General features: G+C 42.9%; 1 protein-coding gene across 7 annotated transcripts in view; it reads left to right on the top strand.

Annotated features, from left to right (window-relative positions):
• The window catches only part of COG2 (component of oligomeric golgi complex 2), a 62468-nt gene extending 37934 nt beyond the window's left edge, over positions 1–24534 (top strand). For 5 of the 7 annotated variants that reach the window (XM_061405777.1, XM_061405773.1, XM_061405772.1 and 2 more), the window contains 13 exons: positions 509–617; positions 1650–1829; positions 3468–3592; positions 6470–6596; positions 10310–10449; positions 14684–14745; positions 15974–16125; positions 17669–17866; positions 18659–18731; positions 18990–19132; positions 20622–20761; positions 21933–22116; positions 23877–24534. In XM_061405777.1, coding sequence (XP_061261761.1) covers positions 509–617; positions 1650–1829; positions 3468–3592; positions 6470–6596; positions 10310–10449; positions 14684–14745; positions 15974–16125; positions 17669–17866; positions 18659–18731; positions 18990–19132; positions 20622–20761; positions 21933–22116; positions 23877–23978 — 1735 coding nt within the window. In that variant the 3' untranslated portion in view covers positions 23979–24534. The remainder of the gene's footprint in view (positions 1–508; positions 618–1649; positions 1830–3467; positions 3593–6469; positions 6597–10309; positions 10450–14683; positions 14746–15973; positions 16126–17668; positions 17867–18658; positions 18732–18989; positions 19133–20621; positions 20762–21932; positions 22117–23876) is intronic. The other 2 variants (XM_061405774.1, XM_061405771.1) reach the window with 1 other exon arrangement.
• The last annotated feature ends 669 nt before the right edge of the window (positions 24535–25203 follow it).

Here is a 25203-nt window from a genome sequence, read left to right as displayed (position 1 = left end):
TGACTTTTTCTGTAATACTGTTCCTTTGTGATATTCCATGTTTAATGTAATAGATAGTATGCTGTTGCTTGCTCAGAATCACCTTTGAGGACTTTTTAAAAATTCAGATCAGCAACTTTGAGTTGTAGAGGAGAGACAACCAGGGCAGTGTAATGTAAATAACAGGGTAGAGCTAGAGAGGGAAGGGAAGTTAAAAATGAAGAAGGCCCTGAGCGGGAGAGCCTGGGGAGGAGATGCAAACACCCACACTGGCCTGGCCGCTCTTGCTTCTCGGCTGGGCCCTGTGGTCGGCCTGGCAGTGTCAGGGGCTTATGCTTAACTATTATAGTTTTCCGCTGTCCTAGAACATGCTGTAGAAGCTCGTGGCACAAAGGATGCTACAGCTTCTACCTTATAGCAAGGGGGCTATGGCAAAGCACAGTGAAAGCATCAGGATTGCTGATCATGTGATATATTCTTGGGAATTAAAAACCTTTAGGAATTAACTCTTTTTAACTGTCTCCACTAGCCCGCTTTTGACTGGACAGATTTTGGAGAGAATTGCCACAGAATTTAATCAGTTACAGTTTCATGCTGTTCAAAGCAAAGGCTTGCCTCTTTTGGACAAAGTAAGACCAGTAAGTGTTGTTTGAGATTTTCACGCTTTAGTATTTAGGAATTTGCTAAATAATTTTGAGTTTACCTGGTACAGGCAGACCTTGTTTTATTGCCCTTAGATTTATGGTGTTTCACAGGTATTGCACTTTTTTTAAGAAAATGGATGGTTTATTGCAGCTCTGCTGTCACCATGCTAGTTCCCTTTTAACAGCACTTGCTCACTTCAAGCGCTGTTATCTCTGTATCTCATTCTGGTAGTTTTCACAGTATTTCAAACCTCCACCAGCAGAATGATTGTAGCCTAGTGAAGGTTCACACGATGATTACGTTTTTTAGCAATAAAGCAGTTTTTAATTAAAGTATTTAAGGTCTGTATCTTGTTTTTTTTTTTTTACACATAATGCTTTGGCAAAGTCAGTATCCTGTATGTAGTACAGTATAAACACCCCCTTAATATCTGCTGAGAATCCCAGAAGCCCCCGTAACTGGCTTTATTGTGATAGCAGTCAGTTCATTGTGATGGCCTAGAGCCACGCCTGCAGGACTGCCAGGGTGTGCCTGTGTTGTTCTGACAGTTGCTGATCTGCAGGGTTTTGAAACTAGCTTTGAATTTTCTCTTTCAGTTTTTGTTTTTTAGGCTTCTGCCTCCTAAGTGTTGCACATTATAGATTTTGTGTAAAGACACAGGCATGTTCTCTGAATTATAAGGGTAAAATTAATTGTAAATTTCATGTAACTTGACACACTATATGATTTAGTCAGAATTAATTTATCTAAAACTCTTGACTGGACTTTAGAATCATGATATTTGTCAGATTTACTCTGTAACTTAAAAGAACCTCATTCTGAAGTGCTATTTAGATCCTCCTTTGATACAGCAAAGATTAACTTACAAAGAGATGTGAGGAGGAGGAGAGATTCATTGTTACTCTCCAGAAAATGTTAATATTTAATTTTACGTATCTTCTGTTGGAATAAGAAATGTATTATGTGTGTGTTTGGATCTTTAGAAATTATTACAACTGGAGCTTTTTAACCTGTCTGTCTTGCAGCGTATAGCTGGTATTACAGCCATGTTACAGCAGTCACTGGAAGGCCTCCTATTAGAAGGTCTTCAGACTTCCAGTGTTGATATTATTCGGCACTGCTTACGCACTTACGCCACAATTGACAAGACCCGGGATGCAGAGGCGTTAGTTGGTCAAGTCCTCGTGAAACCATACGTAGACGAGGTTTGTGTACTGACGACTAAGGCCTTCATTCAGCAGATGTTCATAGAGCATCTGCTCTGTCTTTGGATGCTTTACTGGGTGTAAGGGGTAGTTTCGAGGCCTTTCTGTAAAGATTCTCAGTTACTGTAGTACCATCAGTTGTAAGAAAAGGTTGGTCCCTGGTGGTTACAACCAGCATGCAGGAGTCAGGCACCTTCTCAAGTGTTTTTTCTGATGCTGTAGCCCAGGGATCATGTTAATTTAGTGGGAGGAGGGTCTTGCCTAGGGAGAAAGAATGTATCAAAACGTTTTTAGGTCAGTTTTATGCTATGTACATTGTTTGCCACTAAATTCTTAAAATGAATCTTTACCTCCCGGCCTAGTGGGTAAAAGGGAACACGTAAGCAGACACCAGCGCTGCGGCTCCTGGTAAGGGGCCTGCTGAGACCCTGAGCGTGGGAGTCTGCCGAAGGCTGTCTTCACAGAGATGTGCTCTAAGTCTCGAATACTGAGGAGTCTTTTAGCCAGGAAGGTGGGAGGGAGGAAATAGTCACTGATGTAGGACTTTCATAGGCAAATGAGCAGCATATACCCTAAGTCCGGTGTCCTTCATCTACAAGGATACAGTTAAACTTTGGAAAGTAAGCATATTCTGCCTTTGAGCAGCCAGAATATAGACTGTACCATATGAAGTTGCCAATACTCAACATTTTCTGACTCACAAAAACGGCAGCTTCATCTGGTTCAAACTGATAAAAGTCACAGGCGCATCCTCGGTGTCGGCAGACTCCCTTCAGTCCGCTGTCCGTGTGGGTGCTCCTTCTGTGCAGTAGGCCCACAGCCCTGTTCACCATGACTTTGGGGTGAAAGTCTCCCATTTATAAATGGAGGAAATTGAATCTCATTGATAAAAATGAAATGTAAGGATTAACTTCAGTAGTCCTTTCAGCTTTTGTTACTAAAAATAAATGATCTGTCAGTTTCCTCTCTTCCTATCCTGTTATATTTCATATCTAACTTGATAAGAATGAACAAGACAAATTACCTACTTTATTTCTTTATCAGTAAGTGAAAATCGTTAATAACTTATGCCTTTGTTTTTCATTGAACTGAACCTAATGTGCTAAATTAGAGAAACATTTGATGTTTCAGTGGCATATTAAATAAACCAAGGCCACATTTTAATTTTTTTAATTCATATGCTTATCTTGTCATTAACCTCTTGACTCTCAACCTTAACACAAAAGATAAAATAATAAAGTAAAATAAAATATATATTTCCATCTTTCTCTGTCTCACACCTTCTCCTGATCTAAATTATAGTAGAAGAAAAGGCCGAGGTCAGTTCAGGGAGGGGCTGTTGTCATGGGAAATTGTCGTTTTATTTTGTTTTCAATCTCGGGAGGGGAGGAGGCAAATGTGCTTGGCTTTCCAGCTTCAGGCCAGTCTCTCACCCAGCCTGTGTCTCCCCTGGGTCAGAGCTGTGCTTCCAAATCCTGAAACGAGTTCTGAGTATAGCTGTTACTGTTAGAAAACATGTTAGCTGGGGAGGAGGGGGCATGAGGAAGCATACTTTTGAGGTTTTCTCTATTATTCCTGTAATGTGTAATTCATATCTCTCTTTTAGATGCTTTTTAAAAAATGCTGTTCATTTAATAGGTGATCCTAGAGCAGATTGTTGATAGTCATCTGAGTGATCTCCAGCTCATGTATGATAAACTCTTGGAGTTCGTTCCCCATCACTGCCGCCTTCTTCGAGAGGTCACAGGAGGAGCCATCTCAAGGTAGTTTAAGCAGCTGTGCTTAGAACTTGTGCCTGCTGATCGCTGCTGCCTCGCTGGGGTCGGGGTCCTGTGCACTCCCCTGGTGATTTGTGGGTCGGGACCCTGTGCACTCCCCTGGTGAACTATTAGCATAGCACTGTGAGGTGGGTGTGGGTCATCGCCCCAGAAGGTCATCATCTTAGAAGGAAACTGTAATGAGTAGGGCGGAGGTGAAGGGAACATTGTTCTCAATTCACAACCCATACTTTCCCCTTTTCTATACTTTTTCCTAATTACATGTGAAATAAAAGTTGGTTTCCTTACATTATTCTAATGTTGTAATCTGTTTATAAATATCAATTCAGTTTAATTCAACAAGTTTTATATTAATTGTGGTTAAAGTCATCTTTAGTATTCCCTCCTCTTGCCTGATTTCCACACTTTTAGCTTTGTTTCATAAATACCTGACTGCCTTTCACCATCACCACTGGCCTGATCCAGGCGTTTGTCATAGTTTTATCCAGAATAACGGGATCTGCCCACCTCCTCTCCCTACCTCCACCCTCTCCCTTCTCAGCCTTTCCCTCTGCCCTTCAGCTGTCACACTTACCCACAGTTCTGATCTTTAGGCACTGCCTTCTTCCTAAGTCCTAGTGACTTGTTGTTGCTTAGCGGGGAAAGCCCAGGCTCCTGATGCAGCAGACGAGGCCCTTTGCGCTCTGGCCTCAGTGGCCCTTGCGTGCGGCACTCTGTGGGCTTCCCTTGCTCCGCTGGTCCCCAGCACACATTTGGCAGGCCTGTGTTTTTCCTCAGAGTCCTCTGCCTTTCCCTTTCTTTTTGTTGATCTGTCATTCTGTGTGAAGCCCCAACTCAGATGCCACTTCCTTCAAGAGACCACCTTTCGTCCTGAAGTCTAGCTTTAATCCTGCTCTCTTCAGGCGATTGCAAGCTGCTTTCACTTCTGTTGAGGACCAATTTCCATCTTAACAGCTTGCTCCCATCCTGCACAACCCATACTCCCCACCCTTGGCACAGTGTCTTAAGACAGCAACTATCCAGTGTTTGTGAAATGAAACACTCAGTCAGTTTGAAGCATTAGAAAGGCAAATAAAGTCCCTTTCTTCATGGAGTAAAAATTATTTTTAGTCTTAAGATTTTTTTCTTTGAAAGGAGAAACCTGGGGAATAAATGTGCTGATTGACTGTGAAGTACCCTCTCTGTTTCCACTAGATGATTTCAGATGAAGGCTTGTTTTGCCACTTTTTAATAATCATGAAGATTTAGTTGGATTGGGGGTAAGAATTTAATAGAAGTCATCATGTGAAATTAAAGAGGCCACAGTAATGAAACAACCTATCATTAGATTTCACAAGCCTAGTCTTGGTCCTGAAATGTCAAGTTTCATGCCTCACATGTTTGTTCTTTTCCACAGTTTTCAGTGTGGCAGAACTCATGTAGAAAGCTCAGAAATTTGAGTGTCTAGACTGTACCTTGGTAGGTCATCTGCCTTTGCTTCACTCCCCATCATCTTGTTGCCCTGGACCCTCCCTTGCTCAGCATCTGCCTTTGGGTGCTCTGTATACCCGGCAACACCAATGATGTTCAGGAGTTATTTTCCAGAGAACGTAAATTAGCTTTTCTAATTGTTGATCTTGCATATTTAAATTTCCTTTTTGAGGCTTTAATTGTATATTTAGTTTGGAAATGAGGTGATCTTGGAATTCATTGTTGCTCATATTAGTGCATTTGTATTATAAAATCTTCAATTTTGTTCTCTCTTCCTATGCCTTATTAGAGCTAGTTCTTATTGTGATTAAAAGTATATGATATGATACATAGAATTGGGTATGTGGGACATAGGCATCTCCTTTCCCTCGTTGAATATAAAGAAAATCACCTTAATATAGAGCATGTTAGCAATGAGCAGAGTGGGTAGGTCAGTAAGATGATGCTGCCTAAAGGTACTCACAGATCTTTAAGTTCAGAGAAGCCTACGGAGCCCACCTTTTATTTATGTGCTATGCATTTAACACTGCTAATAGCATAAGTTAGCATAACACTGCTAACTACCATATGCTAGTCAGTGCTGAATGCTTTACCAACCGTACACCACCCTAAATGCTTCACAAATCTCACTCCATATAATGGCCCTATGATTTTAAAGATGAGGAAACCAAAACTCAGAGAAGTTAAATGACCCGAGATTTGAACTCGGGTGCTGTGGCTCCTGAGAGCGTGATTTTATCTCAGTGTTCTCTCTCACCTAAGTGTGTGAATTAGAAACTCAGAATTTGGCCTTTTTGCTGACAATGCAAAATAAAGCACGTGCATATGAAAACCATGAATGTTATCAGTGTTTTTGTATTAAGATTTGTAATCCAGATTTTACATGAAATAGTCATACAACATTAGACCTGAAGATAATCAGAGATAGCTGAGTCACAAAGCTGTTAGTAACTGGTAAATCAGTGTGATTTACAGTGTTTTAGCATTGAGTGGTGTTCAGGTTGAATGCAAAAATTGCTTTTCTTGTGGTATTAGATTGCTGCTTTTTCAGGGTAGTGTATAAACATGGCAGCCCATTTTAGGGGAGAAGACTGCGCCAGGGCAAGTCCGCACAGTTTTCCTTTATCCTTGACCCCAGCTGTCTGCTCTGTGATAATTGTAGGAGTCAGGACACAGGGGATGTATCAGGTTCTAGGTGAGAATGAGATCAGGAGTGAGATAGAAGTTTGGGCCTAAAAGCAAAATAATTGACAAATATAGTTGTTTTTAAAAGATTGAAGTAAATTTTAGGCTGAGGAACTTTTATTTTAATAAAACACCACAATGGAATTTTGCTTTTTGTAAGTATATGTTTCTGCTGTATTTGACTGAAATTTTTCTCTTATCTTACAGTGAAAAGGGCAATACTGTTCCCGGCTATGATTTTTTGGTGAATTCTGTCTGGCCAGAAATAGTACGAGGATTAGAAGAAAAATTACCGTCGCTGTTTAATCCTGGGGATCCTGATGCATTTCACCAGGTACCTTCCCCTCTGTTGTCTGGACTCTTGACGGTGTTAAGATAATCATGTCTTTTTCGCACAGTCTTGGTTCTGTGGTTTATTGAAAATCACAATCTGAGTTGCGGAGCCAGCATTTACCTTAAAAATACACACATTGTTTTATTCAAGTCATAGTCTCTGATATTTGGGGGACTAAGAATATTTTTTAGAATGTAAGGTAGAATTCAGTCGAGAAGCAATTATGACTAGATATGGATGTTTTTTATCTAAATTTTAAAAAAGATCTTAAGGACCATTGAAAACAAATCTCTACAGTTGTTTTCGATGAAAAATCAAGTTTGTAGAACTCTGCTATATCACTTCGAAGGAAAACAAGAAGTAGTAATTGGATTGTAGTATATATTAGGGTCAGTATATATTATATCCAATTACTACTTCTTGTTTTCCTTCAAAGTGATATAGCAGAGTTCTACAAACTTGATTTTCATCAAAAACAACTGTAGAGATTTATATAATTAATATTATAATTATTAACGTAGTATAAAAATTTCCTCTGTAATCTGAAAGATTAGGAGGCCTTCATATTTCTTTTTTAAAAAAAAAATCATGTTTTTTATTTAAAGGACTTCGTGGTTGATAGATCAAAAGTAAACCCATATGTTAACTTTCCGCTTTTAAAGATGTTATGCAGTGTCCTGGAGAAGAATGAAGACTCTAGGCCAAGTGGCCTGAGTCTGCCGCGCTCTCCTGCTCAGTTCCCTGTTGCTCAGCCTCTTGGTGCCTCTCCTCTTCCTGCTCTGGATTTTGATTTTTGTTTTTTTATTCTTTTATTCAGTATGACAATCTTTGTCTTATAATTAGGTAATTTATAAATTTACAATGATCGTAGTGATTGATATATTTGCGGTTTTTTTATTTCTTCCTGTTTGTCCCATTTTTCTTCCTTCTTTTCCTTTCCTCTTCTTTTTTTTTTTCTTTTCCACCTTCTTTGTATTTTGCACTTTGGGAAATTTGTTTTTCTCATTTATTCTCTTTTACCCCTCTACTAATTTGGAAGTTCTGCCCTCTATTTATTTGTGTATTAAGTAACCTTAGTGGTTACTTAACAGAATTTAAAGTTACTGGTGTTCTTCAGCCTCCCAAACAGCACAGGATCTTAGATGCCAACCATGCCCTTCCATAGTATATATCAGGGTCTTATTTCTGTTTTAATATTTTTATGCCCCCAAGTTGGGCATTATTTTTATTGCTTTAACGTGGCCATCATCCTCCTCTCAAAATTATTCCACATGTTTATCATTTCCTTTGCTTATTGTTCCTTCTTGGATGTTACACCTTTTCTCTTGGATCATTTTCCTTCCTCCTGAAATTCATCTGTTACGAATTTCTGTTGATAATAAATTTCACTTTTTTATGATAAACCCTCAGTTAATATTTGTTTGAAAATAACGTTATACCTTTTATGTTTGAAAGGTAGTTTTGCTGGAAGTAGAATTCTCTGCACTTTGAACTTTGTCACTTGAAAGGAGTAGTTGCTGTTGTTTCTTGGGAGTTACGATGGCTTTTTCCCCTGGCTCCTGTTAAAATTTCCCCAGTGACTGGTGTGCTGTTTCATTATGATATATCTAGTGTGGACTTCTTTTTATTTGCTGAATTTAAGATTTGTTGGGTTTTCTGAATCTGAGGATTGGTGGTTTTTTAAATCGTTTCTATATCATTTTTATTCATTAACTCAATTGTGCTTCTGTCTCATTCCTTTATCATTTGCTTTTAGAACTCTTGATTAATTATCCTCACTTTATCTTTCATGTTTCCTGAATTTACTTTTTTATTTTTCATCTCTTTGTGCTACATTCTGGGTAATTTCTTGAGACTTTTCTTCTAGTTCAAGAATCCCTTCTTCGGTTGTGTCTAAAATTCCTTTTCACCTGTTTCAAATTTATCATTATTTTCATTTCTAGAAGCTCTATTTGCCTCTTTTTCTAATTGTGCTTGGTTGCTTTGCTTACTAATTTTTCAAGTGTAGAGAGGCAGAAGTTGAGTGTGGTGAGCCTGGGCCTAATAACTTCACAACAGGTAAGAAACCAAATTTGGAACTTTATTATCCCAGAAATACCACTTATCTGTTCTCTTGGCCCTTGTTACAGTGTGTTGAACCATATAATTAAGTAATATGATTTTCAACAAGTTGTGTGACACTGAGTTTTGTGACTTTGTAAAATAGACCTTTATAAATAAATAAAGTAGAGCTTTTAAAAATAGATACCATAAGCAGAATGAAGTAATGGTCTTAAGCATTAGCAATTTAGACCCTTTACATCCCTCTTTAGAGAATCATATTGATCATGTTAGGCTTGAGATTTTTCAGCTCAGAAGTGAAGCTTTCTGATGAAATGTTGACTTTAGAATTCTAAACCAATACTTAATGTTCGTGGTTACATTTCTTGCAAGAAATGCTTTCAGTTTTCAGTGTTAATGGGACATGCTTTTGAGAAGAGAGAAGTATTTTTGCATTCCTTTAATATCCATTATATGCAAGGGTGTAGTTTTTCCCAAAGGGGATGAGTTATATTTTTCTTTGTCTCAGCTCCTCACATCTAGACCACACTTAGGGAATTCAGTAAGTGTAGCTAAGAGTCAGACACGACTGAGCGACTTCACTTTCACTTTTCACTTTCATGCACTGGGGAAGGAAGTGGCAACCCACTCCAGTGTTCTTGCCTGGAGAATCCCAGGGACGGGGGAGCCTGGTGGGCTGCCGTCTATGGGGTCGCACAGAGTCGGACACGGCTGACGCAACTTAGCAGCAGCAGCAGCTCAAAACCAGCTGAAAGGAATTTAACACTATAGTAGTGTTTACTGTACTACAGTTCCCATGTAATCACAGATATCATATTTAGGTGATTGGTTTGGTGACCCAGAATAGAGCTTCTCTTAAGTGAGAAGTACATGGGAAATCCTGCAGTGTTCTCCCTAGAGCCTGGGGATTTAGAGCCCTTGCCAAAGGACGTTGTGGCTACAGTTTTGCACTGCTGACTGACTGGGCTTCTGGTTCCTCTATTTCCTTGCTTTGTTTCTGAGTAAATTCCTTCTGAGCCTGAGCAGAAGAGGAAGTGTTATCTCTATAGGAGATGATAATAAAAGCAGTTAACCTAGTGGTGTAGTTTTCTGGGTTAAATTAAACAATACAATTGTAAGCACTGTGTCCAGATGATACATGTTAAGTAAGTGTTACCTGCTGCTCTTAGTGGTGTTGCTGGATTCCCCTTGTCAGTCTTCATGCTGTCCCATCTATAAAAATGATGTAATTACTCACATGGTTTGAGTAATTTCTTTCCTTTTTTCCCCCCTCTCTTTCCTTTTTTTAAAGTTTCTACTTCTTCTCGAAAGGCCTTGAAAATATACCACCTAATCCGTGGTCTCTTGTGGCTCCTGGGCAGTTGGGGGCCCTGGGAGATGAGCGAGCACTGTGACTTGAAGACCACTGGCCTTGGAATACCTGGGCGTCTTGATGGGCTCGCCACCCAAGACCTTGAACAAGTCATAGAACCCCTTTGGGCATTACTCAGTGTGCGGATCTTCAAAGGAAGATCCTGCAAGGTCCTAATGAGATCTTTAAACCTATGATTCTGTGTGTTGATCTTTATCCTGATTTCCATTTTTCAGTATATAATCCCGATTCTGGTTAGTTTACTTAAAATGAAAATTCCACCTGTTTGTTCTTATTTTAGAAATATACCATAAGTATGGATTTTGTAAGAACATTTGAACGGCAATGTGGATCACAGGCCAGTGTAAAAAGATTAAGAGCACATCCTGCCTATCACAGCTTCAATAATAAGTGGAACTTGCCTGTTTATTTTCAAATAAGGTCAGTAATTTATTCCCATCACCTCCACCCTTCTGAAATAGAATGTGAACACCAGTTCAGATGGACTGAACTCCGTCTCACAGCCCCTTCCTGGAGATCATCATATTATTCCTCGGGAAACAACTTAAAGCAGAAAGGCGCAGGAAGTATCATGATTGCCCAAGTTCTGGCTTATACGACAAAAGGATTAAGCTCTACTCTTCTGTCATTAGCACGCTGAGAACGCTAGACTCCAAGGGAGCGAGACCAGGTCCAGCTCCATTCCCAGGTGCTATGTCTCCATTCGCCACGAAGAGGGTCGCCCAGCAGCTCTTCCTCTCCATTTTCCTCGTTCATCACTTGCTTCAAATAGCAGACCTATCCTTCATCTGTAGTTTTGCACATCTGTAACATTTTTATCCTCAGAGGGAATCAGGAAAAGTATTCTTTCTTGAATATTGTTTGTAGCTGATTCCAACCATCAATTTATAAGAATTGTAGTTACAATTTATAAGAATTGTAGTTATTATTTTGGCTTCCTTTATAATCTTGGTGAGTATTCTGGAAAATGGTGACACTTTCCTTCCGGATAGCATAATGATATCACCAGTGTCAGTAAGTGGTCCTGTAGACAATTTGGGGCAATTTAGGATAAATTCTTAACAATGTATGTTCCCCTAGAAAAATAGATGATAATATAGCCATTTTTGCAGATTCTCTTGAATGAGATCACAATAAGTTCCTCCATTAGTTAGAATGGTTTTTAAAGACTTGGAAGCTTTTTGTTTAAATTGCTGGATGCTTTCATTAATTATAATGCAGTCCTTCCCTGGAGTTCTGAGGAATAATTACAGAGAGGGAAAAATATTAAATACCTTGACTTGTAATTACTTGCCATGATTGAGAATCTATATAATCATCTTTTGATGATGAAATCAAAGCTGTCAGACTGTTAGTATGGTGCTCTTTTACATACAATACTGAGCTTTATACTTAATTTTTCAAGGTTATATTATCATGTAGGTAAGAAATTAAGGATTTGTTTGTCTGAGATACTCATGGACTGCATGGGAAGTAATCGTTATGTGCTGATCAAGATGTAGCCAGGGCAAGAAGCCCTTTTGGTTTGTGAGAAAAATTTAGAATGGTGAAGCATCATTCTATAGTGTAAGAGTGCAGTAGAGAAATGATATTTAAACTTTCCGTGTGTCCTGTAGTCTACGTTTTGGGTTAGATTGCTTTAGATATCTAATAACCATCACAGCCTGTACTCCTGTTTACTGCCTCCACATGCCTCTTATCTAGTCGTTTCCCCAGGCCCCATACCCCCAACGTGGTGATCTTGCCCTGTCACGTCATTCTGCCTTCTGGAGTCGTGGGCCCTGCAGGGTAGCACAGCCTGGCCTCAGCCCATTCTCCTCTCATCACAGGTTCTCTCAAAGCTGGTAATTGAGTCTTAAACTATGCTGAAACTCAGCCAGTCCCATGAAAGACATTTTTAATCTTCACCAGAGTTTAGCCATAAGCATTCAAAGGAATTGCTTAACTTTTCTGTGTAAATAGTTTTATTCAAAATTTATGAAATTTAAAAAGTTACGTTTGAGATACGAAGTGTGGAACCTGTTTTCAGTGCATTTGCTCTTTCCACTTAAAAAGAAATTCAAGTAATACTTTATAGAACACCATTCTGTTGATTTTTGTCAGTGGTTGGGTTATTTATTCTCTGGGATAACAGAATGTTCTGCAGACATGGCTAGTGTCAAAGCTGTATTGCTGTCTGATTCACTTCAGGGTCATTTAAAGTAAGCCTAAATGCCAGTAGGGTGGTGATGTTTCAACAGATTTCTAGGAAGGAGTATCAGTACTAATACTGCACTCTCAGTAGCAATCAGACAGTCCCAGGTCTGACCCTCTGCCTACATCCCCATCATCTTCAGGAAAGAAGGCACGCCTCCCGCCACCACCATTCTGTGAGCACACGGGCACCCCTTCTGTCTCTGGTGCCCTGTTGTGCCAGCACTTCATTTGTTCTTACAGGAGTTTTGGAAAGTAGGGTTAGGAATTAGTTTTCATAGAAAGAGATTAAAGGCACATCGGCCCCCAACAGCCTCAAATGGTAGTAAGTCAGTGGCTGCCTGGAAGCTGGGTGTTAGCCCCTTAAATGCTACAGGCAGTGTTACGTCTTTTTTGACTGAACTCTTGCTAGAATGTTCCATGCTCCCAGGATGGTCACCTGTGCTCTCTGTCTGCTCCGTTCAGCACATGCTTCACAGGGTGTAGCTCCTTCACAGCTTGGAGTCTGTGTGGCACTAACGTGCCTTCCTTCCCCTCCACCCTCCTCAAGTTGTGTCCGTGCGTCAGTAGAGCCATGCGTGGGGAAGGGGGTGTGTGTCTCCAGATCATCCCCATACCCAAATGTAAAAGTTGAGGAGTGTTTGTACTTGGGGTTGCCTTTCTTACAAATCCTCTATCAAGAGTAGAATGGCATCCCATATACATGTGAAAAGTTAGCATAACTTTTCAAATTTCACCAAAGTAACATTTCACTTTGTTTATTTTCTAAGAAGTACAACCTAACATTTCAATCCTGGAAGTTACTGGCCAGCAAAGCTACTTGAGGGGCTGGTGCTGGGCTCCTGGAGGGCAGGGCGAGGGGGCGACTGGGCCGCACGACACGGACAGTTTAGTTTTAAGGATCTCACACCTGGTCACACGTAACCTGCACATCTGTGTAAAAGGCATTAATTTAGGGGTCTGCTGCATTTGTTTCTTGCACTTTCTCGTTTGTGTGATTTTCAGATTGTTGTAGCATACAAATAGTTTTATCCTGTGTCTTTACTTACACTGAATTATACCTGTTCCTCTGATGGCCACAGAACTTCAAGCTGACCTCTCTTCACGCTGCATTCAGTAGGAACTGTGCCGCATCTTACAGAAACCTCCCTTCCTTGGGGCTGTGAAGGTTGCCTCTGGCTTTCCGCGTTCTGAACAATGCTGCGTTAGTGTCAGGCCTTTTCCGTGTTGAAGCTTACTTCCTGTGTTTTATGTATTAAATGATTTGGGCAAAAGGTGGGATGAGGGATCTGAGCCTAATGCAGAAGCTGGCCTGCTCTCTCCACTGCAGGGCAGCCCCTGCCCTCTCCCCCTCACTGTGCTCAGGAGCACCGCCTCCTTTGCGGTCTCCAATGCTCTCTTCTCTTCCTCCACTTCTCTTCTGTCACTTGTTCCCTCTGTGCCTCTGCCTGCTGCTTGGAGAAACTCGCCTTTTGCAGGCTTCGCGGGGCAGTTGCTGAGTTCTTCCCTCCGTGTGGGGAGCGGCCAGCTCCAGCGGTCAGGGTGACCCAAAGCCCTCTGCTCTCAGCCGCTTGTGCCTTTGAGGGCAGGGCTGCTGCTCTTTGTGTGAAGTGCTGCTGCGTCTACTCTCCAGTTTCCTGAGGATCAGTTTCAGAACTGCTTTTAAAAAGCATATAAGTACTATCGAAAAAACCAAGATCATCGATTAGGTAAATTGATGTTAAGTATGTTCAGAATTTATTGGTAGCAAGGGAACTAGGGGGTGACAGAAGAATGCATGGTAAAGAAAGTATGAGCATGGAAGGGTTGGTTATACAGGTGGGAAGGAGGATGCTACATAGGCAGCTAATTAAGGAAATAAATGCACACACAGTTTCATTTCACAGTCATAAAAATGTGTCCACATCAGGTGTTAAAACAGAAGTCTGTGAGAAGATGGTATGCAATGGCAAATAGCCAGCAGAGAAAACAGAAAACCCATCGAGAAAGCAGATCCTGAGCCTCAGGGTGGGCATGCGGGCAGCAGATATTTGATGAGCACCAGGCAGAGACTTGTTCTAGTTTAACTGCCTATTTTCAGTGATATGTCTCAAGCTGCAAACAAAGATACAGAATATAGCTTCTCCATTTCTTAGTTTGAGGGACATTTACTTTCTTCTGATAGTGTGGAGGTAAGAGGACTGGAAAATCCAGTCTTATGGCCCAGAAGTGATTACCTGATTGTAGGTGGTGGGACTTGCCAGAAATGGCTTCCTGGTCAAGTAATTCACATAAGTTTATTTCCTGCTCAGTAAGAAGAAAAGTCTGTGGAGGCCAGGCATCAGGGCTGCTGGGGCATCTCTGAGGCACTGGCCCTACGAGCAAGCAGGAGAAGGGTCCTATTGCCTGGGGTGGGGGCAGGTTGGGGGAGAGGCACCTGAAGCAGAGAAAACAGCAGTTTACACTCTTGTTTTTCTCTCAGATTTAGAGAAATAGCGGGATCCTTAGAAGCAGCACTCACAGACATCCTGGAAGACGCACCAGGTAACACCCTCACAGTGACGCAGGCTGTCATTAAGCGGGTTGATTCCATTCACCAGGTCTTCTTGGCGGCCTGAGCGCCCGGGAGCGCTCTGAACTTCTGCTGTCTTCCAGTAGTGTTACTTGCTCAGTCATGTCCGACTCTTTGCAACCCCATGGATTGCAGCCTGCCAGGCTCCTCTGTCCCTGACATTCTCCAAGCAAGATTACTGGAGTGGGCAGCCATTCCTGACCCAGAGATCAAACCCAGGTCTCCTCCATTGCATGCAGGTTATATACCATCAGAGCCACCAGGGAAGTAAGTTAGACCCTGAAGATATAGTTTAACTTCTTTTTTAAAAAAGGTTTATAGAGCTTCCGGCTGTATAGAGACGATATAAAGGATGCTTTAAGAACATGGGAAGGAGACCATATTTTCGTTTCTGAATATAATGTGTCAAGGGGATATAACCCCTGCTGTGCTTAAGTGACAGCCTTTCTTGTAGCCATGTGGCCACCCTCCACTTCCCTCTCAAGCTAAGGTAAAGGATCAGAATGACCCTTCCCTCCAGAGGATGACTCAGCCCGGACTGCTGCCTCAGGCCTCCAGAGCCCTTGGGCCAGTCCTGGGACAGGGGGCAGGGACTGGGCTCAGCCTACACGTTCCAGACACGTTTGCATCAGGCATGCTTTAGGCGTCCCTGCTGACTGCCCACCTAGGTGGCTGTTCCTGTAGCCACAAAGCTCCACTCCACTGTGCTCCCTTTCGTGCAGCCAAGTTCCATCTAAACTGAGCTCTTTTAGCCTCAAAAGTTTATTTTCAGCTGTCTTTGCAAAAGTAGCCATGTGTAATTGACTCTCTATGTTTAAATAGCGTGTTCAGGAGTGGAAGAGAAGACAGGGCAAGTCCAAAACCAAAGATTAAACCCTTGCAAGTGATGCCCTCCAATTTGCATTTGCCAGTTTATTATAGAGTACCTGTTAACTGACTATTTCTGATTGTTGTATATGTTTAATGTGTATCAAATGCCTGGGAGAAGGAGTCATGTAAGATTAGCAAACAGCATTACACGAGAGGTGTAGTGGCGTGCCCGCCTTACGGCGTCCTGGCTGTGCACGCCACCTCCCCAACTCTCTCTGACCTCATAGGATTCTTCAGAAGGTCACTGGCTTCACTCTTGGCTTGTCCGCTGAAGATTTTAGCTGTTAGCCCTTCTGCTGCGACTCCTTAACTGTGCATTTTTACCTCTAGCTGGGAGCCCGTATCGCCTTTTGGCTTCTCATAGGACGTGGAGCAGCCTTCAGAGGTGCTGGTCTGACAAGATGTTCTTGCCGCTGCTGGCGCATCGTCTGTGGAGACTGACGCTGCAGATTCTGGCGCGGTACTCCATATTTGTCAAGGAGGTGAGGGCTGGCTGGTGCTCATCCCTAATCAAGACTGAAATGAATTAAAGATAGGTTAAGGAAACGTGCCAAGATTTTTAAAGCCCACGTGGTCATGAGAGGTTGATGCAAGGGCTATAGTCCAAATTCCCAAGTTTCCATCCTTTTCACTCTTGTTTATGTGACCTTTAGGGGCATCAGTCATCACATATTCATTGCTTCGTCTTTTTGAAAAGCACCGCATTGACCTTATTTTCCTTGAGGAAAACCAGAATCTTTGTATGGTGCCTCCAATACAGAGGCACCATAAAACAGAGATGATCGTTTTAATGAAGATGATAAAAATATGCATATTTTTTCCTTAATATTTGGAAATTTAAAAACACCAAATGGCTGAGATTAGAAGGTTGTAAAACTGATTAACCTTCCCTTCGTTTCAGAAACCCTTTTCAGCTTGGATGTATTAGGTATTCACATGCCCATGATGATTGGTTAGTTTTTGTGCATAAAGTCACAGGAACATTCCTGTGGTCCAGTGCTGAGCACCCGGCCCCACCTGGTCTGTTCCAGGTCTTAGAGATGCCTGCACAGACAGCTCAGGGACAGACACACACCCCGGCCAGTGCAAGGTGATGAGTATAAGAGAGCATGAGCAGAAGTTTAGGAAAGATGACATGGAGAAGCCATCATCCACGGACACGAAAGCACTCTGTCAACTGGAGAAGAGTGTTTCAGTGGAAAAAGCACAGGCTTCAAGTCAAACTCAGACCTTGGCCCTGCTGCTCTTTAACTTCATGGTCTTAGGGAAATTGGCTGAATCTCAGATTCTTCGTCTGTAAAATAGGAAAACAGCTTCTACGTGTGCTTGTTGTGAGGAGTAAAGAGATTTCTTGCCCAGCAAACTGATAACGAAGGTGCCCAGCAGATAATGGTGCTCCATCCACGTTCCTCTCCTCTTCCTCCTTTGCCTCCCTCTACTCAGAGGAGTCTCAGTAGAGCCCCTGCCCTGTGCAGGTGTTCACGGAGATCGTGCAGTTCCTGGGACACCGTGGACTTGATATGATTCTGTGAGGCCTGGGCTTGCTTCATCACCCCCAGCAAGATGCCAGCCAGTGATTATTCTCACACCTAGAATATTCCATTCTTTTCTCGATGCAAGTGCTCTTCCCTTAGGTTTTTCCCCTTGTAGCAATCCATTATGCAGAGAACATTATGCCATTTGTATTATCTGAAGCATGATTGAGGTTGAGACTTTTATTTTTTACCCTTATGATGATAATTTATCAGGTAAATATGGTGAATTGTTTACTTTTTAAAACCTTCGAGGTTCCAGATCTTAATCTCCCTTGAGTTTCGGGACCTCTTGCTCGATTTCTGACTGTCACGTAAGTCAAGGAGGGGTGCACACGGGGCCAAGTGTGTCCTGCCCCTGCTTTCACACCTGCCTGGAGAGGCGGGACGCAGTGTCCTTTCACGAGTTACTTTCACTTAATACTTTTGTGTTGAGTTACATGCTCATGTATCTTGCAGGTGGAAACATTTTATCACTGAAATCCTTTTTCAGCTTTTACTCAGGCCCATCTCTAATGAAAGTGCTAAGGATGTTAAAAAGCCTTTGGTAACTGGCAGCAAAGATCTTTCTATCACCCAAGGAAATTGCGAAGACCAAGCAAGTGGCCCTTCTGAAACAAAGCCCATCGTCTCCGTTTCCAGCACTCAACTTGTCTATGTGGTCACAGACCTGCACAGGCTTCAGGAGCAGGTAAGCCTGTGTTGCAGAGGATTCTAAGTTGGGGGTTCAGTGTTCTCACTGTCTGGCCTCATGGGGTTTAGACTTGTGGGCCCAGGGCCCCTGAGAGAGAGCATCCATTTACTTCCCTGCCGGTGTTGCCTCCACCCCGACGGGCATGCTCTCCTCCTTGGGTAGCAGCCTGTCTACAGCATGCCTGCCTGGAGCCCTGGCTTCCCCTGAGCAGTGACGCCACAGGCCAGGAGCAAGCCAGGCCCTCATTAGCTCAGCTTACTCTGTGGAGCCATGGTCTTTAATGGGTTGGATTCCAATTATTTCTAGTCTACTTACCCAGTACTTATACTTTAAAAGTGCTGAACAATTAAAACGTCTTCCTATTTCCTCCACATAGGTTTCATGTTCTTGCTTTTATCATTAACAGAACTTTGTTTAAGAACAGAATGTGTTTAAGTGCTGTGATACTTATTTCTGCTTTTTTCAGGTTTAAGTGTTTTGTGGCGCTTGGACAAATACTGTATGTGTTGAGCAAAAACATGGTCTTTATCATAAGGTTTTTTTGGTATTGAGGGAAGCTACAGAATAGCGTTAATAGCCATGAAAATATGATTTTCCTTGTCGTTGAATTATTTTCTAGTGAAAGCAGTAATTAAGAATTTTGTTTTCTTCCAATGAAAGTTATTGAAAGTTCTGAGTTTAGTTTTATCATTAATTAATAACATTCTGGAGCTGTAGGTGCATATAGAATTGCCTCCTCCTTTGACTAATAAAAAGTAACTGAATATATAAAGTGCATATTTATTTCAGCTTCCAGAACTCTTAGAAACAATCAAGCCAAAACTTGAAGTGATGGGCTTTAAGAATTTTTCCTCCATCTCAGGTAAAAATGAGTCTTTAGATTCAGCAAATCTTTGAATAAGAAATAACTTAAAATAGAATTTTGGAGACTAGGATATATTTAATTATCAGTTTTCTCTAGTTGTAAATCCTTGGTTGTTTCTGTATTCTGTTCTGTGATTTTTAACTTCTCTGAAGGAATATTTTAATTCTAATAATTTGATTTGATTTGGTTTATTGTATACTCTCTTTAGGCCTGGGCCTGAATAGAGTGATAAAACACATCTTTCCATCTCCGCAGCAGCCCTGGAGGACTCCCAGCTGTCTTTGTCTGCCTGCGTACCTGCCTTGAGTGAGAAAATCACCCAGGACTTAAGTGAGTCTTGCTTTAGTCACCTGAAAAGTGCCCTGGAGGTTCCCAGGCTGTACCGAAGAACCAATAAGGTCAGTGCACTCATTGACAAGAATTCTGAGGTGGGGAAGTATGTATCAGGAAGGCCAGAGAGGGAAGAAATGGTTAAGCGAGAACAGAAGTAGGTTCTCCAGGGGAGACTCCATCTCATTCAATTGTGAGAAGATGGCCAGGGCCTGGGCACAGACATAATTTAGGTAGCTGGACTTAGGCAGTGTGGACTTTGGGCCTTGAGGGAAAATAGTATTTTCAAAGAAAGCATTTTAATAAAACATTTTAAGTCCTGCCCTTCTTTTGGTCTTCATAGTCTATATTTGAGAAGATCTGAATTTACCTTATTTCTTTTATATTGCCATTGGAAGTACCTGCTTCTGTCTTTTACTGGATATGGTATAAAAACGTTACATTAAAAGATATTAAAGGTATTTATAAAGTGAAAAATTGAGCTTATACTGGTATTCAAAGTCAAATTCTCCTTTGTCTTCACTTTATAGGGTAGGAATTGGGGAATTTGTTTTTAGCAGTGTTTTAGTTTTTCTCTTGAACTCTCATTTTCAAGTGTTTATATTCATTCCATTCTTGCTAGTTCTTATTTTCCTTCTAATTTTCTTTTCTCCTGGTTGTAAAGTTGGATTTTAGTTTACAACTAAAGTTATTCCCAGGAGCTGTGAAAATGTCCCACAGCATTGTGCTGTTTTGGAATATCCTGGAGTTTCCACACGCACACCCAGTGCAGGGCCTGGTCTGCTATTGCTGCTACTTCTCCCATCCAGCCCCTGCTCTGGATGCAGGGGGCAGCTGGGCTGCGCCCTGAGATGAGATGAGCTCATCTCTGTGGCTATTCTCCTTTTCCTTTTAAAATCTAGGACATACAGCAGAATTTCCACCTCTGGGAACATCAGCAAGAGTATCTAATCTCCTGGTGTTCTGGTCTGAAGTGGGAGAGACAGACCTATTTTAGTTTGCCAAATTCATTACTTTTCCTGTAGGAATCTACCAGCTTTCCCTTTGTCATCAGCAGGGTGTTGTTATATTTACCAAGGGCTCGCCTCGTGGGTCAGACAGTGTGCTAAACGCTTTCTACTGACTTTCGTCATATGAAGTGAGTGCCAGTGCCCTGATGTACAGATAAAGAGACCAAAGTAAGCAAACTGGATCCTCACTTCTTAAGAGCTGGTCTGTTAAGCAGCAGCAAATGGTCACTGGTCGGAGCTGGTCATAAATGCATGGTCTCAAAACTTGGCCCCGCTCACCTCCTGCCCAGTACGCACACACAAAATCAGACCTAGAATTAACAAAGTGGCCAGGTGATTTGTGTGAACACAAGGTTAGGGAACCTGAGTCCGGTCAGCTCCGGGCATCGTCCTCGGTGGCTCCCTCTTGGTCTCCGGGGTCTTTCTGTAGACAACACTTAAACGTGTCTCAAAACTGGTACCTTAGTAATGTCCTTTTGAACATGAGGTTGGAGTAACTTACTTTCTCTTTTTCTGTTCATCTTTAACCTCTACCACCATTACCCAGGAGGTGCCCGTGACAGCCTCCTCTTACGTGGACAGCGCTCTGAAGCCATTGTACCAGCTTCAGAGCAGGCACAAGGACAAGCTCAAGCAAGCCACGATTCGGCAATGGTTAGAAGCCACCCTCTCTGAGAGCACGCATAAGTAAGTGACTTACAAGTAGACTGTTCTGGACCTTCTTAGAAAAGTCCTAAGTCAGAGGTCACTGGGGCCATCACAAGTGGTTGTCTGTGGCCTCGTCACTGGACGAGGCTGGATGTGGGCACCCAGTCTCTTCCCATCTGTGCTCACTCCACCCCAGCCAAGGCTCTGCCTGGCCTGCAGCCATGCCAGCCCTGCCTCCCACAGCTCACACACCTCTGGGGACCCAGGCATATCCCACAGGCCCCTGAGCGCGCTGCCTTTGATGTCCTTAATGTCACTCCATGTAGGGATGTTCTGCAGGTCTAGGCACACTTCTCCTTTCAGGTCCTGTTTCCTTCTTCCATAATGGCTCCGGTCATGCCGACAGTCAGCAGACTTGCACTGGGGAGACCAGGGTAATCAAGGAAGCAAACATGTTCCTTGTGGAGTGTAATTGTAACTCTTACAGGGTTGCTGTCAAAGCCTCAAGCTAATGAGACTAGAGGAGGTCTTCAGTCTGGTTGAATGTCTCTTCAGTTCTAATTCAACCAACTATTTTCCCCGAATCCAGCATTGAGTTACATCAAAATATATTATTTGATTTTGTTGTTGAATTTTAATTATTAATTTTGCAATAATATTTTGTTTCTACTGCTTATGAATTAAGCAGCATTTGTGAGTTAATTTAGAACACAGCAACGAGTTATAATGCGGTTTCTGTTGGCAAATGTATTCTAAATGCCAGGTAACCAGCTTGTAAATAAAATTTTTAAATATAGCTCATTTATAATTTGGAAATCATTTTGAAGGCAATTAGTTTTATTTAAAATTTTTGAAATACTGTTACTCTTTAAAAATGATGAGCTGTTCCTAGAACTGATTGTAAATGAATTTGCTAATTACATTTGGGAAATGAGCTGCTGTTCAGCCTTGATATAGGAAAGACTTTGGCCTGTGATTTCTCTTAGTGCTCAGGACGGACATTTTAAACAAAATTCATATACATAGTTCTTAAATTCTGAGGGAATACAATGCTAGAGAGTCGAGACCCTGTTTTTCTTTCAGTCTTAAACAATATTTACTATGGCTGATCTTTTATTGGAATTGAATTTTTAACTAAAAAAATCCCTTTTTTGGTCCAGTGGGTGTGTTTGGTACTACGTCTCTTTGACCGCTGTGTCTTATGTTCAAGGTACTATGAGACTGTGTCGGATGTCCTGAACTCTGTGCGGAAGATGGAGGAGAGCCTGAAGAGGCTCAAACAAGCCAGGAGAACCACTCCTGCCAGCCCGGCTGGGCTCAGTGGCGGCGGCATGAGCGATGATGACAAGATCCGACGGCAGCTGGCCTTGGACGTTGCGTATTTAGGAGAGCAGGTGACCCGAGCACCGCTGCGCTTCCAAGGGCCCTGACTGCGTTCCAAGGGCCCAGCAGGCACCCGGCGATGACTGGGAGGGACCAAAAGCTCATTCCCGGTGCTAGAAAAGAGGACCAGGGCCCCAGACACTTGAAGGAGAAGGATGTGCACCCAGCGAATATGAGAAGGAAAAAGCAGAGTTTTTGAGGTCCAGTGAATTGACATTCCGTTGGCTTGCTGGCATTTATGTTCCCAAAGCTGCTGGGACATGAGCCCACAGGCAGAGATGGCGTCCTTTTGGTCCAGTGTCTAACCCGTGCTTGATATGGCATTGGTGCTGGCTGGCGGAGGATCCTTTGAGATATTTGTTAGTTTGGCTTTAGAATAACTAGAGAAGCATTAGGCCATTGATTTCTCCTTGTGGTGCTTGAGAAATCATCTCAGCACAGTTTCTTTGCCTCCCTGCCTGCGGTTTTTAGGTTTTCTGTAAAACACAAATTTTGGTGTCACACAGTGGAGGGGTGGACAGTCACGTAGGCATCGTCACCTGTGGGCAAGTGTGGGTCCTACGCAGGGCCTTCCATCCTTACTGTGTCAAACTCTTGAATGTTCAGAAACTGGCTTTCTCAAGTGCTTAGGTTTTCTGTAGCAATAAATGCTCAAGAAAGACCTTTTTAAAATTGCTATTTATTTATCTTTGGCGCACTGGGTCTCTTGCTGCTCGTGGGCTTTCCCTCGCTGTGGCAGCGGAGCTACTCTTGGTCGTAGTACATGCTTCTCAGGCAGTGGCTTCTCTCGTTGCCGAGCACAGGCTCGGAGGCCTGTGCTGCTTCGGTGGTTGTGGCTGTAGGCTAGTTGCTCTGCGGCGTGTGGAATCTTCCAGATCAGAGACTGAACCCATGTCGCTTGCACTGGCAGGCAGATTCTTAACCACTGGGCCACCAGGAAGAGCTTTTTGCTAGAGAAAAAGTGATATCATAACATTCCCGTCAAAAGATGCTTGGTTTTCTAGTCACTCTTTCTTACGGCTCAGCGTCATCACTGAAAATCCAGATTTTTCCCTTTTCAGGTGAATTTACAGGGACATCTTGGCAGAAAGTCTATTACCTTCTTCTGTTTACTTACTCTGTTTCACAAGAGACTTAAAGTCTTTTTATGGGCAAAAAAGTTGGCCATAAACAGATGAAGAGCAAGTAAGCAAAAGACCAGGGAGATGGGTTCCTCCAGCCCCCAGGCAAGCCGCAGCATGCCCGCAGAGGCTGCACAGTCGGCCTGGCGTTCTCCGGACTCTGCTGCGCATGCGTGCGCGCGTGCTTGGCGGTGGTGAATAAAGGGTGGCGGGCGCAGTGCTGCATCTCTGCTTCCGTGTGGTTGCTGTGCCAGAGTTGTTTCTAAGAAAAAGTTGTTAATGATATGCCAACAGATTAAGACCTCAGGCGAGTCGTTTTTTGAGAATTCTGCACTTAAAAAGTTCCTTTTCTTAGTGTGAATTTTCTCTTTCAGCCTATAAGAGAGGCTCTTATCCTGGTGAGAGTATGATTTAGTGAATGGAGATAAATCGACACTGACTTCTTAGAATGACCTCCAGAAATAAATGTTATAATAAGTACACTTTTTAACTTCATTTATTTGAAAGTAAAAAATTATTGTACCAGTCTTCAGGAAACTGCCTTTTTCTGGTTTAGTGGAGGGTAAGGTGAGGGTGGCTATCTTGTTTTCTGCTTTGTAAGGGTCTCTTCCACATTTAGCTAACTTGATTCATTCCTGTGGCCTTTACAGATAGAAAAGATGGGCCTGCGAACAAAGGACATAAGAAGCTTTCCAGCTCTTGCAGAGCTCGTTGCTGCCGCCAAGGACCAGGCAACGGCGGAGCAGCCTTAAGCATCTTGGAAGAACCCAGGGGAATAGAAAGTTGGACCTCACGCCTGCAGGGAAGAAAGCGGCTCTGCTGTCTCTCAGGCTGCAACGAGGACGCACGTCCACTCGTCCCCGAAAGTGCGCCAGGGCAGCTCCCTCAGCGTCTTTGGGTCTTCTTTCACCCAAAAAGAATACAAAACTCTTTTTCCGTTGTATGGAAGATAATTTTAAGATGTTTGAAACTTTCTACTATAGTTTACAGAGCAAATTATTTTATTTTTACTGTAAATCTTAGCGTGGAAGAGATGATTTCTAAAATATGATTGAAGTAAATATGTGTATGTGTGAATAAAAAGTCATCTTCTGGTCCGGCAGTTAGAAGTGGCTGGCTGCAGAGGGGTGGCTACACTGTACCAACGCCCTTCTCGGTGATGACTCACTGCCTCTCTAGAGGGCTGTACGGGCGGCTCTCCATTCTCCCACTGGGTGTTCAGAGCAGGGCTCATCGCCCAGACCTCTGTCAACAGTAAGAAGCAGCAGGGGGATCTGTTTCCTAAATAAAAGAGTCTGCCAAAACATATGCACCTCTTATTTGTGAATTCAGCAAGGTCAGATGCCACATCCCCTCTCCTTTGCACCTGCAGGGTCCTGTCATCATGGAGTGCCCTTCAGGTATGTGGCAGGTCTGGGCTCTCGGAGGGTGACCGAACATACCTTCCCACTGAAGTCAGCAGGACCCCTGCTGGCTGCGTGTGGGAGGAGGGGGAGTGCTGGGAGGGGCACTGGGAGCACGTGGTCGCTTTGTTCCTCCCAGATTCACACAGGAGTGCGGAGCACTTATGCGTGGCTTTGGCTCTGCCCTTCAGCCCGACACTGACATGAGAGCAGGTGCACCTCCTCCTCTGGGTTAACTGTAGGGGAGAGAAAGAATCAGTGACAGGGAAGGAAGTAAGCAGGCCTGGGAGCTGGCAGGAGTGGCGAGATGGAACTGGAGAAGCGGGAGGGAGAGGAGCGGGGCCCCAGAGAGCAGTGAGCACTGCAGGCGGGGCACGGGCCCTGTCCAGGCTGCCAGCCTCCAGCGGGGCGTGCTCTGGCATCTCTGCTCTCTGTTGGAGAACAGGTATTCTCATCTTAGCAGGGAGGGCCCTGCCCTTGGACAGATGTGTGTCTTAGTTTTAGGAAGCTGGTGAGAGGAGCAACACTGAGACGGCAGGAGGGATCCACCCCAAGGGCGTGAGCCCTCTTCCGA

The sequence above is a fragment of the Bos javanicus genome, chromosome 28 (assembly GCF_032452875.1).
Source record: "Bos javanicus breed banteng chromosome 28, ARS-OSU_banteng_1.0, whole genome shotgun sequence".
NCBI classification, from domain to species: domain Eukaryota; kingdom Metazoa; phylum Chordata; class Mammalia; order Artiodactyla; family Bovidae; genus Bos; species Bos javanicus.
This window is presented reverse-complemented; position numbering and strand designations above follow the sequence as displayed.